This window comes from Benincasa hispida, chromosome 9 (assembly GCF_009727055.1).
Source record: "Benincasa hispida cultivar B227 chromosome 9, ASM972705v1, whole genome shotgun sequence".
NCBI classification, from domain to species: Eukaryota; Viridiplantae; Streptophyta; class Magnoliopsida; order Cucurbitales; family Cucurbitaceae; genus Benincasa; species Benincasa hispida.
This window is the reverse complement of record NC_052357.1, coordinates 82,139,428-82,154,978: the sequence shown is the minus strand read 5'-3', so window position 1 is coordinate 82,154,978 and position 15,551 is coordinate 82,139,428. Positions and strand designations below refer to the sequence as shown.

General features: G+C 32.8%; 2 protein-coding genes across 3 annotated transcripts; both read left to right on the top strand.

Annotated features, from left to right (window-relative positions):
- Window positions 1-2,307: 2,307 nt before the first annotated feature.
- Window positions 2,308-3,300, top strand: LOC120084936. The gene has a single exon (XM_039040748.1). The coding sequence runs from the start codon at window positions 2,308-2,310 to the stop codon at window positions 3,298-3,300; it is 993 nt and encodes a 330-aa protein (XP_038896676.1).
- Window positions 3,301-13,191: 9,891 nt separating this feature from the next.
- Window positions 13,192-15,341, top strand: LOC120085471. Of its 2 annotated transcripts, XM_039041449.1 has the most exons (4): window positions 13,192-13,333; window positions 13,689-14,155; window positions 14,413-14,455; window positions 14,679-15,341. In XM_039041449.1, exons 1-4 carry the CDS (start codon window positions 13,240-13,242, stop codon window positions 15,188-15,190), a joined length of 1,116 nt encoding a protein of 371 aa, XP_038897377.1. In that variant the 5' UTR covers window positions 13,192-13,239; the 3' UTR covers window positions 15,191-15,341. The 2 variants fall into 2 exon arrangements, with proteins under 2 accessions (XP_038897377.1, XP_038897378.1); XM_039041450.1 differs by lacking the exon at window positions 14,413-14,455 and having other exon boundaries at window positions 14,666-15,341.
- Window positions 15,342-15,551: the final 210 nt, after the last annotated feature.

Here is a 15,551-nt window from a genome sequence, read left to right as displayed (position 1 = left end):
GTATCGGTGAGATATATGGAAAGGCAGGGATGGAGAGTTGATGTCAAAAAGTGGAGAGCTTTAATCCATTTTATAGACGAAAAATGGTTAGGGAGGGTCAGATTTCAAACTCTCAACAATTTTCAAGCGAAATTGTAGCTGGTTAACTGAATAGAACGTGAAAAACGGAACTGCCCATGACTGGTTTGAAATCTGGAATTTTAAGGCTTAGTGATGCGGGCACATCTGATCGAAGTGTTTTAATGATTTTATCTAATGAATACTCAACCCCAGCCTTATACTCTTTGAACTTTTCAAGAGCTTCAGACTTGCATTGTATTAGGTAAAGATACTCATATCTTGAATAATCATCTATGAAAGAGATGAAATATTCATGCCCTCCTATTACCTTAACATTCATCGAACCACAAAGGTCTGAATGTAGAAGTTCTAAGGCTCTTTGCCTCTATAACCTTTTTCAATTAAAGGCCTTTTTGTCATTGTGCCTTCAAGGCATGACTCACGTACATGTAAAGAGTTTTCTTCTAACTCGCTATTAGGTCTTGAAAAGAACCATGATTTATATGTTAATTCCCTAAATTCTAGTTCAATTCTTTGCATAAAATGTTATTTTATAGGTAAAATCTGATCTCGACATCAATGGAGTCATCATGAAGAATTTGGAGCTAAATTGAGCCAAAATAAGCCAAAAGAATCACTCAAGAAGAAGATCAAAGCCAAATTACCGATCTACTCCTCAGCCAAAGTAAAACAACAATTTCAGCAATACTCAGAGCGTTACAACGCTCCCAAATCAACATAGTCCAGCGCTGCCTCGATGCTACAAGACAGAAAGCACCATTTTGTTGCAAAATAGAGTAGCGTCACAACGCTTTACGCAACGTTGCAACACTCTGGAGAATGACTGAAAAGAAAAAGCGTGTGCGTGCCTGTGCAAGCCAGCGTCGACCTCGAATTTCGTAGGGTCACAACGCTGTGACCCTCTTTAGTATAAAAGCTTCAATTTTAGACTTCAACAATAAGAAGAAATTTATTTTTTTTAGAGAGATCTTTAATTCCCATGAACCCTAAGAGCTATTCTTTATAAATTTTAGAGAGATTTTGTCAAAATTACTTCATTCCTTGTACCAATCATGCAATTCTCAATGGAGTTCTTCAAGATTTTGCCAATTCATGAGTAGGTAATTTCTTAACCATGGAGAATTATGTAGATTAGCATTTTCTTGAGATTTTTTCTTTTAATTTCTTCATGTAATTACTTGTTCTTGAATGTTTTGGCTAAGATTTTGAATAAAATGATTAAAAATAAATTGACAACTCAAATTTGATCAATTTTTTTTTATGCAAAATTACATGGTTCTATAACAAAATTGTAATTAGGTTGCAAAATTAGTAATCTTGATAGAAAACTTGGACTTCTTTTCCTATTTTCTTGAAAGAACCTACTAATTTAGAACATTCATACAATCAACCTTGAATTTTTAGTCTTTTGATTTCAAGAATTGTCATAGTTGAGAAAACCCATGGGTTTAATGCAATTTAGGGACTAATTGTGGAATGTCTTTAGGAAGAAATTAAGAACTAAACTAAAGTTAATTGTTTAATTGGCTAATTAGAGCATTAGGGTATTTCCTTAATGAACTATGGAACAACTTAATTGCATGAATTTTATTAAAGTCCATGATGAAATTGCTAAATCTACATAAAAATCCCCAATATTCATTTTCCCGTTGAAATTTTCTTTTTTGTTAGTTTCTTTACAAACAACCCCCTCCCCCCCAATTGTTATCTTTTTTAATTCAAGGTTCAAGTTTGGCCAATTTATAGAGGTTCCCTTGGATCGACCTCTTACTCCACTATTGTTAGTGGTAGTTTTAGCCATAGTTTGAGTCTTATAAATTTCATTTGTTTGGGTTAGATAGAATTAATGACACATATTTTTAGCACCGAAAAAATTGGTGCCACTGCCCGAGAACCATGCAATTGACCTTTTAGAATTTTGAATTCCTTTTAAGAAAAAAAATAATAAGAAATATAAACACAAAAATAGTAAGTTTGATTAAGATTTCCTTTTGTGCATGACTCACTCCTCTCGGAGTGTACTTTATGATTTTGTTGTAGATATAATCCTTAAGGAAAGGAGATTACAAAGGGAAAGAGAAAGAAGAGAACGAGAAGAACTTGAAGAGTTGAACCAACATCAAGAAGAAAAACAACCTCAACCAAACATCATGGGCGAAGCTAGGGAATAAACCTTGTGAGGAGCCAGACTATAATCAACAACCTCTGTGCATAGTGTATTTGGAGATGACCATCCCATTTGAGCTCAAACCGGGGGTCGTTCATCTCCTACCTACTTTCAAAAAGCAACCCGGTGAAGACCCACACAAACATATGAAGGAGTTTCATCTAATATGTGATGGAATGTGCCCACATGAGGTAACCCAAGAACAACTTAATCTTAGGAAATTTTCCTTCTCTTTGAAGGATATGGCTAAAGATTTCTTGTACTACTTTCCGGCAAGATCCATCATTGCTTGGAACGGTTTGAAGAAGAAATTTTTAGAAAAATTCTTTCTGACATCTAAAGCTCATAACATAAGAAAAGAAATATATGGAATTAAGCAAAATGTTGGAGAATCTTTGTATGAATACTGGGAAAGATACAAACAATTATGTGCTTCTTTTCCATATTACCAAATATCTGAACAGTATCTAATCCAATGTTTTTACTCAGGTTTACTTCCATTGGAGAAGAGCAACATTGATGCGGCCACCAGTGGAGCTTTAGCGGACAAAATGCCGATTGAAGCAAGCCAACTCATATCAACCATGACAGAGAACTCTCAGAATTTTGGCACAAGGAGTTTTTATAACATTATTTCTCAATCTAGTAAAGTAAGTGAGCTAAGGATGCAAATATATAATCTAATTTCCCTTTTTACTCAAGTTGCCCAAGGAGGCCTTCCTCAAGTCAAAGCATGTGGAGCATGTGGATTAGCCGAACATACATCTAGGGCTTGTCCACAAGCCCAAGTCAATGCCATTGGAGGATTTCAGAGAAAGTATGACCCCCATGGGCAAACTTATAACCAAGGGTGGCAAGATCATCCCAATTTCAAATGGGGATCTCAAAGGCAATACGAGAACCGGAACCAATCTTCTTCAAGCTCCTCAAGTATGTCTCTAGAAGACGTAGTGAAATCCTTTGCTGATCACTCCTTAAAATTTCAACAGGAACTCCATAATTTGCAAAAGGACAATATCCAACTTCAACAAGAAACAAAGCAACTTCAATGAGACACCAAATCTTTTCAACAAGAGACTAGACAAGGCTTCTCAAACTTAGGCACACAAATCACACAACTTACAATTGTGGTAAGAAAATTGGAGAGTAAATCATCCGGTAAGCTCCCCGCTCAAATGAAGCATGCAAATGTAAGTGCAATCACTTTCAGAAGTGGTAAGAAAATTCCTTCCTCCTCTCAAGGTGCTAACCTAGTTCAATCATCTCCCAAGAAGCCAGAAAAGGTAAATGAGCATGAAAACAAGGTAAATGAATCTAAGGAAGTTTCCATCTTTCCAGAGGTATGTAACTATTCTCCCCCTAAGGTAGAACCGTATGTATCTAAAGCCCCCTTCTCCAGTAGACTAGCTAAGCTTAAGAAGAGGATGCCGATTTAGAACTAATGGAAATGTTTAAGAAGGTAAAAATTAATATCCCTTTACTGAATGTTATACAACAAATTCCTAGATATGCAAAGTTCTTAAAAGATTTGTATACAAAGAAAAGAAAAGGGAAAGAGGAGGAGAGAGTCGCTGTGAGTAAAAATGTGTCTGTTTTATTGAAAAAGGACATACCTCAAAAGTGTAGAGACCCTAGAATGTTTACTTTACCTTGCAAGATAGGAGAAAGGATTATTACTCATGCTATGCTAGATCTAGGTGCTTCAATAAATGTCATGCCTTTGCATGTTTATGAAGACCTAAAATTGAATGGCCTACAAAAAATGAATGTTTGCATACAATTAGCTGATAGGTTTTATATTCAACCCCTAGGCATAGTAGAGGATGTTTTGTTAAGAGTTGGTGAATTAATATTTCCAGTTGATTTTTATATTTTGAAAATGGATGAACCATACTCTACTTCTTCTTCTAATATTTTACTCGGTGGACCCTTCATGAAAACAACAAAAACTAGAATCGATGTAGATAAAGGGTCTTTATCAGTAGAATTTGATGGAGAGGTAAAGTCATTCAATATATATGATGCCATGAAATTTCCAGAAGAGTATTTGTCTCTTTGCTCCATAGATACATGTGATATTTTTTATGAATTGTTGTTTTCTGTTGATGAAAATTTGCCCTCCATTGATCTTGATGATGATGACTCTTCGATTGACTCTTTGTTTACTTCTAATGATTTTGATTTGAATGATTATTCTTCTAATAATGATGTTGTTAAATCTCAGGTACAAGGGATCGAGCTTAAGGCTCTCCCTTCACACCTCAAGTATGTTTTCCTAGGAGAAGAGAAAGTCTTTCCAATGATCATATCTAGAGAACTCACGTCTTCTAAAAAATGCTCACTAGTGGAAACATTGAAGAACTACAAGAAAGCAATTGGTTGGACTTTGGATGATACCAAAGAGATAAACCCTTCCCTTTGCATGCACAAAATTGTTCTAGAGGACGGATCCAAGGCAACCGTTCAACCTCAAAGAAGACTAAATCCAACCATGAAAGAAATTGTTCACAAGGAAATCCTCAAGCTCCTTGAAGTCGGAATAATATACCCAGTCCCAGATAACCAATGGGTAAGTCCGATACTTGTGGTACCGAAGAAAACCGAAATGACCATTGTAAAAAATGAAGAAGGTGAGATGATTCCAATGAGAGTACAAAACGATTGGAGAATGTGTATAAATTTCAGAAAACTCAACGAGGTAACAAAAAAAGATCACTTTCCTATACCTTTCATTGACCAAATGGTTAAACGGCTCGCCGGGAAACCATATTTTTGTTTTTCTTGACGATTTCTCTTGATTTTATCAAATACCAATAGCACAGGAAGATCAAGAAAAGACTACTTTTATATACACTTATGGTACATATGCATTTAGGAGAATTCCATTTGAGCTATGTAATGCCCCAAATATGTTTCAACGATGTATGATAAGTATTTTCTCTGACTATGTAGAAAAGTGCATAGAAATTTCCACGGATGACTTCACTATGCATGATAATTCTTTTGAAGATTGTTTAGATAATTTGAGTTTGATTTTAAAAAGATGCATAGAAACAAATTTAGTTTTGAATTATGAAAAATGTCACTTCATGGCTTCTCGTAGAATTTTTTTAGGACATCTTGTGTCATCAAAAGGCATAGAAGTAGACAAAAGAAAAATAAATATCATTGCTAACCTTCCCTATCCTAAAAACATTAGGGGAGTGCGCTCTTTTCTTGGTAGTGTAGGATTCTATAGGAGGTTCATTAAAAGACTTTTCAAAAATTGCACTTCCTTTTTCTAGCCTACTTCAAAAAGATGCCACAGTTGATTTCAACAATGAATGCAAGAAAGCCTTTGACACACTTAAAGAGAAGTTAACATCAACTCAAATTCTTCAACCACCTCGATGGGACTTGCCATTCGAGATCATGTGCGATGCTAGGAACCTAGCAGTTGGGTCGGTATTAGGAAAAAAAGTTGACAAAAAGTGCCATGTGATCTATTTCGCATCTAGAACTTGCAATTCATCTTAAATCAATTATTCAACCATAGAAAAGAAATTTCTTTCCATTATTTTTGCTTTAGATAAATTTAGATCTTACATTCCTAGTTTTCCAATAATTATTTACACTGACCACGTCGCTCTTAGGTACCTCATGATGAAGAAAGAATCCAAGCCCAGATTTGTAATATGGATCCTTCTTTTGCAACAAATTGACTATCAAAGACAGAAAAGGATCCGAGAATTCAGTGACCGATCACTTAAGCCAAATCATGCAAGAAGAAAAGTTAATTCCAATTAGAGAAGACTTTCCTGATGAACACCTTTTCAGGATATTTGCTTTCCTACCATGGTACGCCGACATGGTACATTACCTTGTGACAGGTAAGTTTCCCTTTAACATGTCTTCTTCATCTAGAAGGTCTAAACTCAAAAGTGACTCTAAATACTTTATATGAGATCCTCCTTATCTGTGAAAAATTTGCTCAGATCAAATAGGAGATGTGTCCCTAATGAAGAGTTTGAGTTTGTTTTGTCGTTTTGTCACGAGCATGCATGTGGAGGTCATTTTAGTCCAAAACAAACTGCTAGAAAAATTTTAGACTCTGGACTATTTTGGAATTCTCTTTTTTCCGATTCGTATGCATATTGCAAGTCTCGATCTTTGTCCATACGTCAAATATTGCATACGAATCGGCAAAAGAAGGATTCCAAAATAGTCCATACGTCAAATATAGAAAAATTTTAGAACTATCAGTGATAGACGTTGATAGACACTGATAGAAGTCTATCAGTGTCTATCAGCATCTATCATTGATAGTTCTAAAATTTTGTTATATTTTGTAAATATTTTGGTTCATTTGTCTATATTTAAAAACAGTCCTAATTAATATTCGCATCTCATTCATATATATTACTTTCATAGTTTTAATTATAAATCATATTTATAATTAACTATATACTATAGTGTATCAACATACATTATATTTTATATTAATTATATTAATATAATTAATACCTTTATTTTCCTTAAATAATTTAAACAATTCAAATTATTCTAAAATAATTTATTCTTTATTTTATACTTAATGAGCTAGTGAGGGGATCCTATGGACCTACAGATTAGAAGCTTCGAGGATACAAGATTAATTAACTAAACCCTTTAATTGAATTAATCAACATTCATTAACTGCAAGTCACTCCACTAAAGACCTACAGTTGCACTCTTCACAGTGTAGATATATTTATGTTTCCATGAATATAACCAATCAATAGTAAGTCGATCTTCATGAATTGCCCATAACTACAGCTAGGTCAAATTACCTTTATAGTTTCATCTAACTTTTTAAGTACTATCGATCCTTCTAATGAACAAACAGTTTATAGTCCAACATAAACTAATTCCTATTGGGCCAATGAGAGGGTGAGATCTCGTTGTTCAAGATTCAGAATCAACTATTAAGGGAGCGCTCATCTACTTTCCCTAGAGAAGGGAATGAGCGAATTCCATCTTATGTAGCTGTGTTTCCAGCTTCCTACTCTGAAAAATTCCCAAAATGATAAATTTATTGAATCGAGAATCTGGCCACTCTCATCCATACAGATCAAAGGATCGCTCCCACAGACAAATGTTCACAACTCACTCAGGATTAAGGTGATGGTCATCCTATTAAAATATTAATCTCTTCAAGTAAGATATTATAAAGAGAGACTAATCATTTCACGGTTCGGTCTTATAAAAACTCTTTGTAGAAGATACCTCCACTCACACGTCTCCACATGAACGATTAGGATCACATCATTTGTAACACTTTACAATTATTGTAACAGTTACAAAGTAGGTTGTATCCGTAGTATCACCAAGATAAGGCACCCAACCTTATCCATATACTACAAACCATTTAGGTTATTACTTAAACATGATCCACCCATATATCAACCACATACATGTTTAAATTACATAACATAATCTTGGATCTTAGTATATTAGATTGGGTTAATGCAAACTAAGTGTCGAATAAAATAACTTCTTATTTTATTAAATAAATAATTCGAGTATAAATTTTACAAACTACAAGACCCACAAGATCTAAGGCACCAATCCCAACAGTTTCCACCCAAGCTATGGAGCCTCCTTTAGGTCATTTTTAATTCTTTTCAGTCTTTTCTTAGTTTCAGATTGTATTCCTTTGATTGTATATGCCAGCTCAATGTCAACACGTATTGACTACTTCCTTTCGATATGTATTCTTGGCCAGTTATGTTTTAGTATAAGAAATTTTGGATGAATCCACTTGTAATTATGTGAGGATCCTAAGTTTAATGCATATTTTTATATTTCACAAGCATCTCTATTTGTTGCTTGTATTCTTTAGTCTGTTTGAATGGTTAGGAGTGACAAATCAAATCGTTTATGCATGTTAATTGCTCTAGACTTAACATGTAATCCATAATCATTATGTGTTGGTTACAAAAAGTAGCAAGATTCATCTCGTGGGTGTGCGGTCTTGTGGCATTTTTGGAGTCACATAATTGTCTTGAGTGGCTTAGAACTAGAGAATAAATCAAGTAGTTGACCGGCAATATCGCTAACTATCATCATGATTTAACCCTAAAACTTAATGCATGTTTTTGGTTGATTTTGAGATGCATTACATTCTTATTAGTTGGTACATAGTTTAAATTAGGATGCATATATTGATTAATAGTTTAGGACACTTAATACAGTATTATCGGTTAAGTTGAAGAATCAATTGCTTATATTTTATCTCACTTAATTCGATTTCAAATCAAACTCCATATTTATCATTTTCACTAAATAATTGGCTTTGTGAAACTAATTTTCATACTTTCCTACATATCGACCAGGTATTGTCACTTATATTACTCATTAGCATAAATTGTGTAGATTGGTATCATAAATTTTATTTGAATTGTTTGGAAAAGACTCTCAACAATTCCATTTTTCCGTCCACCACAAGAATCTGGTCATAGATCTACGCTACCACGTCAAGTACGACATCTGCCAAAAGAAGGTAATCAACTCTATAAATATCATAACCATTCGATTATATTATGAAGGTATGCAATATTATCTTAACTCAGCACACACAACCTCCATCTAAACAGTATTGTGTATAGCACCACAATTATATTTGAGCTCGATTATTTAACTATAATTAGTTTTTGTAAAAGTGTGATATATCACATTAATATTTAGTTTCATACTTGTAAATGTTATTTAATTTTAATTAAACTTGTTTTAAATGGTTAATGTTTGTTTTAAGGGTAGTTTTAGAATCATCAAAATATCTTTTAAAAAAATTTGATTTCAGATTGAAAAAAAAAAATAGAGACAGAGAAAATTATATATTGAAAAGTAAAAGTTCGAGAGAGAAACTAGAGAGCTAGAAACTAGTTTCAAAGAGAAAAAAGTGTTAAACATTAAGGAAAAAATTAGAGAGAGAAATTTAACAGAAAGAGTGAAAATTTGAAGATAAAGAAATAAAATTACAGACATAAAAAAAAGTAGGGAGGAATGAGAAAACAATTATGGAGAATAACTTTGAAGAGAGAGAAAAAAAGAAAAAATATAAGTCCTTCAATTTTAAGAAATAGATGCATTTGGTCTCTGGGTTTTTAAAGGGTCAATTTAATCCCTCAATTTTGAATAATAGGTTTAAAATGTCATCTTTCCATTAATTAGATTATTTTTATTTTTTAAATGAAATAATAATTATTAAAATAGTAATTAAAAAGAAAGAAAAAAAATATTCTCTCTCTCCTCTCCCTAACCAAGCCCCGATTGTCGTAACCTTTTCCCCCTCTCTCGTCCTCTTCTTCCTCATTCTCCTATCTTATTAATATCATTTTCAATTAAAAAACAATTTAGTTAATTCTAGTGTTGACAACTGGAGCAATGGTTAAATTCATCGCAACCAAGACAAATCTAAATGAAATCGTCAAGATTTATCACCAACTCAAATGAAATTAGATTTATCTCCAATTCATACGAAATTCATGGATTGTTTAGATAATTCCCTCAAAAAGAAAATGACTAAACTTTGGTAACTTTAATGAAAAATGTGGTGTGGCTTAAGCAAAATGGCCCTGATAGAGAGAAAATGATGAGAAACGTTTTTGTTTTTCTTGTAGTTTCTGTTTTTCCTCCCCTACTTTAGTGAATTATAGCATATTTTCCTATTCAAATTAGCTAATAAAGTAATTGTTTTGTAGGCAATTGATTTTCCTATTCATATTTTGTAGGAATTAACCTAAATATTTTTTTAATTGGAGAAAAGGTTAAAATAATAAAAATAATATAATTAATGAAAAGAGATCTTTTAAATCTATAATTCAAAATTAAAAGCTTAAATAGGCCAAATTGAAAAAAATGCATATATCTTAAAATTTAGGGGTTAAAAGGATTTTTTTTAAAGAAAGAAAAAAAACTTAGAATGGAGGGAAAAAACTCATAGAAAGAGGTAAAGAAAAAGGGGTAAAAGACAAACATGTAGAGAAAAAACTAGATAGAGCTAAAAAATATATATTGGAGAGGAAAAAGGTGAGGAAAATGATTAATTTTTTAAAAAAAATAAAATAAAACTAGAGATAAACTTTTAAAAAAATAAAATCATGGAGAGGGTAAAAATTAGAAGAAATAAAGATAAATGTGGACAAACTTTTTATTAAAAAATACAGGTTTTCTAAAAGTTAGACAAAATAAAGTGGAATAGAAGGATGGTTTTTAAATATGAAATAATGGTCTTTTAAAAAAGAAAACCACTCATTCTTCTAACAAATATGATATATAACTTCAAATTATATTAAATTAATTATCACAAAAACGTTCTTGGAACATTATATAAATCTTACAAATTCAACATATGTTATCTATGTATTTTCATATATCTTTAAAAATATTTCTGCAAAACAAAAATTGTTGTCTTAAGATATCGAACATTTGTAATTTTAGACATTTAAAGACTTTGGTTACCTACATTCCCCAAAAAAACAAACGGGCCTCTAAGTGATTTTCAATGTTTTCAAAATCACTTTTTTATCATTTCCAAACATCACAAATTTAGAAGAAAAATGATTTTAAGCATGTCAAAAGTGATTTCGATTATTCCAAAAGCATTCCAAATATGTCATGTCCTTTATTCTCAACTACACCTGATGGAATTTAAGAATGATGTGAAATCAATAGTATTAAGACATCGTTTGGTAACCATTTCATTTTTTATTTTTGGTTTTTGAAAATTAAACCTTTTTCATCCATATTTCTTACCATGATTTTCATCTTTCTTAAGTACAATGGTTAAATTCTTAGCCAAATTCCAAAAGTAAGAATAAATTTTTAAAAACTACTATTTTTAGTTTTGAAATTTGGCTTGTTTTTTAAACAATCGATAAAGTAGATAACAAATTATGAAATTTGGAGGGGGCGGGAGTAGTGTTTATAGACTTAATTTTCAAAAACAAAAACTAAAAACTAAAGCCCTGTTTGGTAACCATTTAATTTTAAATTTTTATTTCTAAAAATTAAGCATGTTGACTTTTTGAAAGCCACTTTTTTTTTTAGTTCTCTGCTTGATTTTTTAAACCATGGGTGAAAAGTTGATAAGAAAGAAAAAAATTTGGAGGTGGAAGTAATGTTTATAAACTTGATTTTTTTTAAAAAAAAATACAAAATAAAATAGTTACCAAATAAAACCTAAATGAGACAGATTTACAGGATGAAAGAAAATATATACACACACTATGGACCTACGAAAAAAAAAGTTCCATGATGCACTTAATTGTGTTTTTTTTAAAAGAAAGGATTATGCAAAAGATATATTACACTTAAAAGGCATCTCAAAGTACACACTGATAGTGTGAACAAGATATTCATCTCATCATTTCCTCTTCTTCTCGATTTTAAGTATTATAATACTGCTCTTTTCATTCACCATTTGACGTGTAATTCAACTATACATTATTTTATTTCATAAATCTTACTACTATCCAATTTAGTACCATTCATCTTCACTACCTTTACGAACTTCGTTAGATTTTTCATAGTTGTTTGGTTTAAATGTGTTGGATATATATAGTGGAAGAAAGTGAAACCATTAAATTTTAAAATATAAAAATAAATTTAATTGTATAGATTAAATTTATTATTTAGGAACTTTCAAATTGGATTGAAATTTCAAATTAAAATGATGTTTTATGTACAAATTTAATATGTATAAAAGTTAAATTTGTAACTTCTTCAATTTGAATGAGTTATATTTGATTTTTGTCAAGTAACAACGCAATTGAGTTAAAATTAACAAATATTTCAATTTTTGTATTTATTTGATTTGATTTTGTATTTTTTAGAGTTATTAAGTTGCTAGCCTATAAATAACAACTTGGTTCTTCATTGATAGCATCTCATTCCAAAGTGAAGAGTTCTCTCCTTCCTTTCTTCGGTTCTTGAGTTGAGTTGGAGTAAGTACCCAAAAGTTTTGCCAGATCCGTGTTGTTCGAAGTTGCAATTCTATTGAAGTTAGTTGTTGTATCCTGTTGAGACGACCGTTATAGTCTGTTTGCAGCCCGTACAGAACAAATGATTGTTTTCAGGATAACGCTTATTACAAGGGTGTCTCAACTACGGTTTGAGTCTCAAAAGATTTGTAGGTTATTTTAGGATTTTTGTTATTTTCATATCTAAGCATTGTCACACCATCTGACTTTTGTTGGAGTTTGAATATTATACATTGAGTGTATTATTTCTAATAATTGAGGTGTAATCAGTTTGTTAGTGTATTTAATTCGATATATATCCTTTTCCCTAACAAAATGTTATTACTTAGTCTTTTCTGAATCAAAATGTTGAAATGCTGCCTTTTAGTATTTATTTCTCCATTCAAGTTAATGGTAACTTCTAAGATAATTTTGTTGTATTCGTAGGAAAATAATGTCTCAGAATATAGGATCTTAGTAGAGTCGAAAAGAAATCCAAAAATGGGGTCAGGCCCAGAAGGAGAGGTGGTGATAGAAACAAACTCCCATCCTTTTCCACTTTATGACTGAACTGAAAATTAAACTTCAAAATTACACCACAAAAGGAAATTTGTTCTTATAGCCATTCATTATCTTGAAAAACTAAGAGTACCAAAAGATTTCTTCAGATTTCCATGTTAAATGAGATTCCTTACCTGAACCAAATGTCAACGCTAGATTGAAGATTTGATATCTCTTCCATTCCCCAATAGCTTTACTTCTAAAAGGCAACACCATGGCCTGAAAGAAATCTCAGATTCATGATAGGCATGACAGAACTTATCAATCTCAAACAGAACTCTCATAATCAAGAAGAAACACAGACTTCAAAAATCCACCAATGGCTTTTGGACCAGACACAAAATAGATAAGTTCTCTGTAGCCTTTCTTACAAAAACTAATACTACTGTACCTTTTTCTTTCTTTCTTTCTTATATCAGTTGATCAAATGGTCAGTTAATCATTGACCAAATGGAGCTGAGGCACCTGCATTGCTGTAATGAGATCTTCCGTATATCTCTGTTTTCATGTACAATGAAAGGAGTAAAGATTGAGAAGCCCACAGGTAAAGGCAAGCAATGATTAGACAGAAAAATGTACAAGAAAACAAAATGTCTACAAAAAAACAGCTAAGGCAATAACATTACATGGTGGCAGCAGTCCTTAGCAGTTAAATGGAAATATTTACCTAGTAATAGTTGCTCCTCAGTATCAGCTATCATTAATGGTCAATCTTTTCTTAGTCAGTTTCAAGGTTTTGATAAATCAGATTCTGACAGATAAGCTTTTTCTGATCTATCCATGATTTATTAATCTGCACCACATAATTCTATCTTCCAACTAAAAGTGAATTGCCTTCTCTAATTGTTATATGTTGTTCTTCTACTCTCCACTTGCATTTCAACCTCTCTTTTCCATAGCATCCATGACACCAAGATCACCATTGAGACAACTTCTGCAAGAGCAACAAGAACCTTTCGAGTTGGAGGATTACCTTTTTGAGAGAGACTACTACTCGAGAAAGAGCTTGAGTAGCGGCAGTGGTTTTGCCTGCAGCGGTGGAAAATTGGACAGCATTATGAGGTTTGGAAAGGGACTTGTAGAGATTAATAAGATGCTGAAGAATTCGTGTAAGAAGCTTGTTTCCATCAATAAGAAGCAGCAAACTAAGGATTTGGGAAAAAATGGTTGGATTTTTAGTGTTGGCTGCAAGAGAGTTGCAGAATCAGACAACTTTTCTTCTCCCTGTAGCTCCCAAAAGATGGTCTGTTCCGTTTCTGAAAAAGATAATGAAGAAACATCGCCTCCGACAAGAAGACAACATGCTAATTCATCAACTTCAAACACTTTCCAAGCTCCAGAACCCTGCAACTTTCAAGTACTGAAGGTACGGCCATTCTCCTTGAGTCTCGGTCCAAATCTGTTCACATAGTTTTCAGATTAAATTATGGCAACTTGTCCAAGACACCAAATTCATCAAATCTATTTGAACTGCGAGGCATTTTTGGATCATATGTACATTAACAGAAATACAAAATGAGCAGTCTATCATTTACAACTTTCTGTAAACATGAATGAACCATATAACATTTCTACAGTTCTTGAGGAAATTTAGTTTTCATTTGAACTAACGACACCAAACAGGCTGCGGCAGGAAAAGAGCTGGTATCTAGGAGTATGAAACCAAGTAAGCAACTCAGACCTGGATTAGACAATGATTTTCATCTTCCATGTCCATGAAGTTACCACCCTATATACATATACAGAGCCTCTAATGTCTTTCAATACTTCAACACGAATGAACAATGAACGAACATGAATCCATCCAATATTATCTCATTACCCCCTTCCCCAAGAAAAAAAAGCAGCTGTAACTGAATGATCTGAACTTGTTTAGGACATGAAAACAGGGAAGCGGAGTCTAATTCAAGCAAGACCAAACGATGATCGATTATGCAATGGCATTCCTCTACAGAAGAAAGTTCCAGAAGACTCAATTCTGTCAGCCACTCTCTGGGAATTACTTCTTTACTCTGCAGCAACGGAGAAAACAAGTGACATGGAGACTGCAGAACTGCAGGAACTTGTAACATCCAATCCTGCATCTCAGCTCCTGATATCAAAAAGAGTAATACATCAAACAAAGCAGCTACTTTTTAACTGTGTAAGGGAAGTGGTGAAGGCCCATTCCAAGCAAGGCAGTCGAATGGGTTCTGAAGAAGCTAGGAGGATCATCTGTGAGAAGGAAGCCATTGGGAAAGAAGCAAACTTATCAAATTTACTCTTCTCAGATTACTTCTTGTCAGCAGCAGAATGGAGGGATTTCAAGCCGCAAAAGCAGCTTATAGGAACAGAGATTGGAGAATTCATTCTCAAAGAGATCATTAATGAAGTTGTAACTGAACTAACCGATAATCTATGACCAACAACCCTCTGTCTTCAGCTAAACCAAGATTTCAATGCATATATTCTCCAGATTAAACATGCCAAAAAAGAAGAAAAGACAAAACAAGAAGCATTCTACATCATTTAGTATATAGAAGTTTCCCAATGTTCTAGCCAAAAAAAGAAGAGAGCGTATATGGCAACATCTATTTTGGGTCCAACAATCATGAGGTAAATTAGTGTCTTATCCACTAAGCTAAACTCAGATTGACGCGTATGACATCTGCTAGCCAAAATACTGATTTGTTGATTGCTATCAGATATCAATATGTAATGCAGCAGTTGAGATCTATATCCATGACACATTTGACACATGCATATGCGTGTGTATACTCACA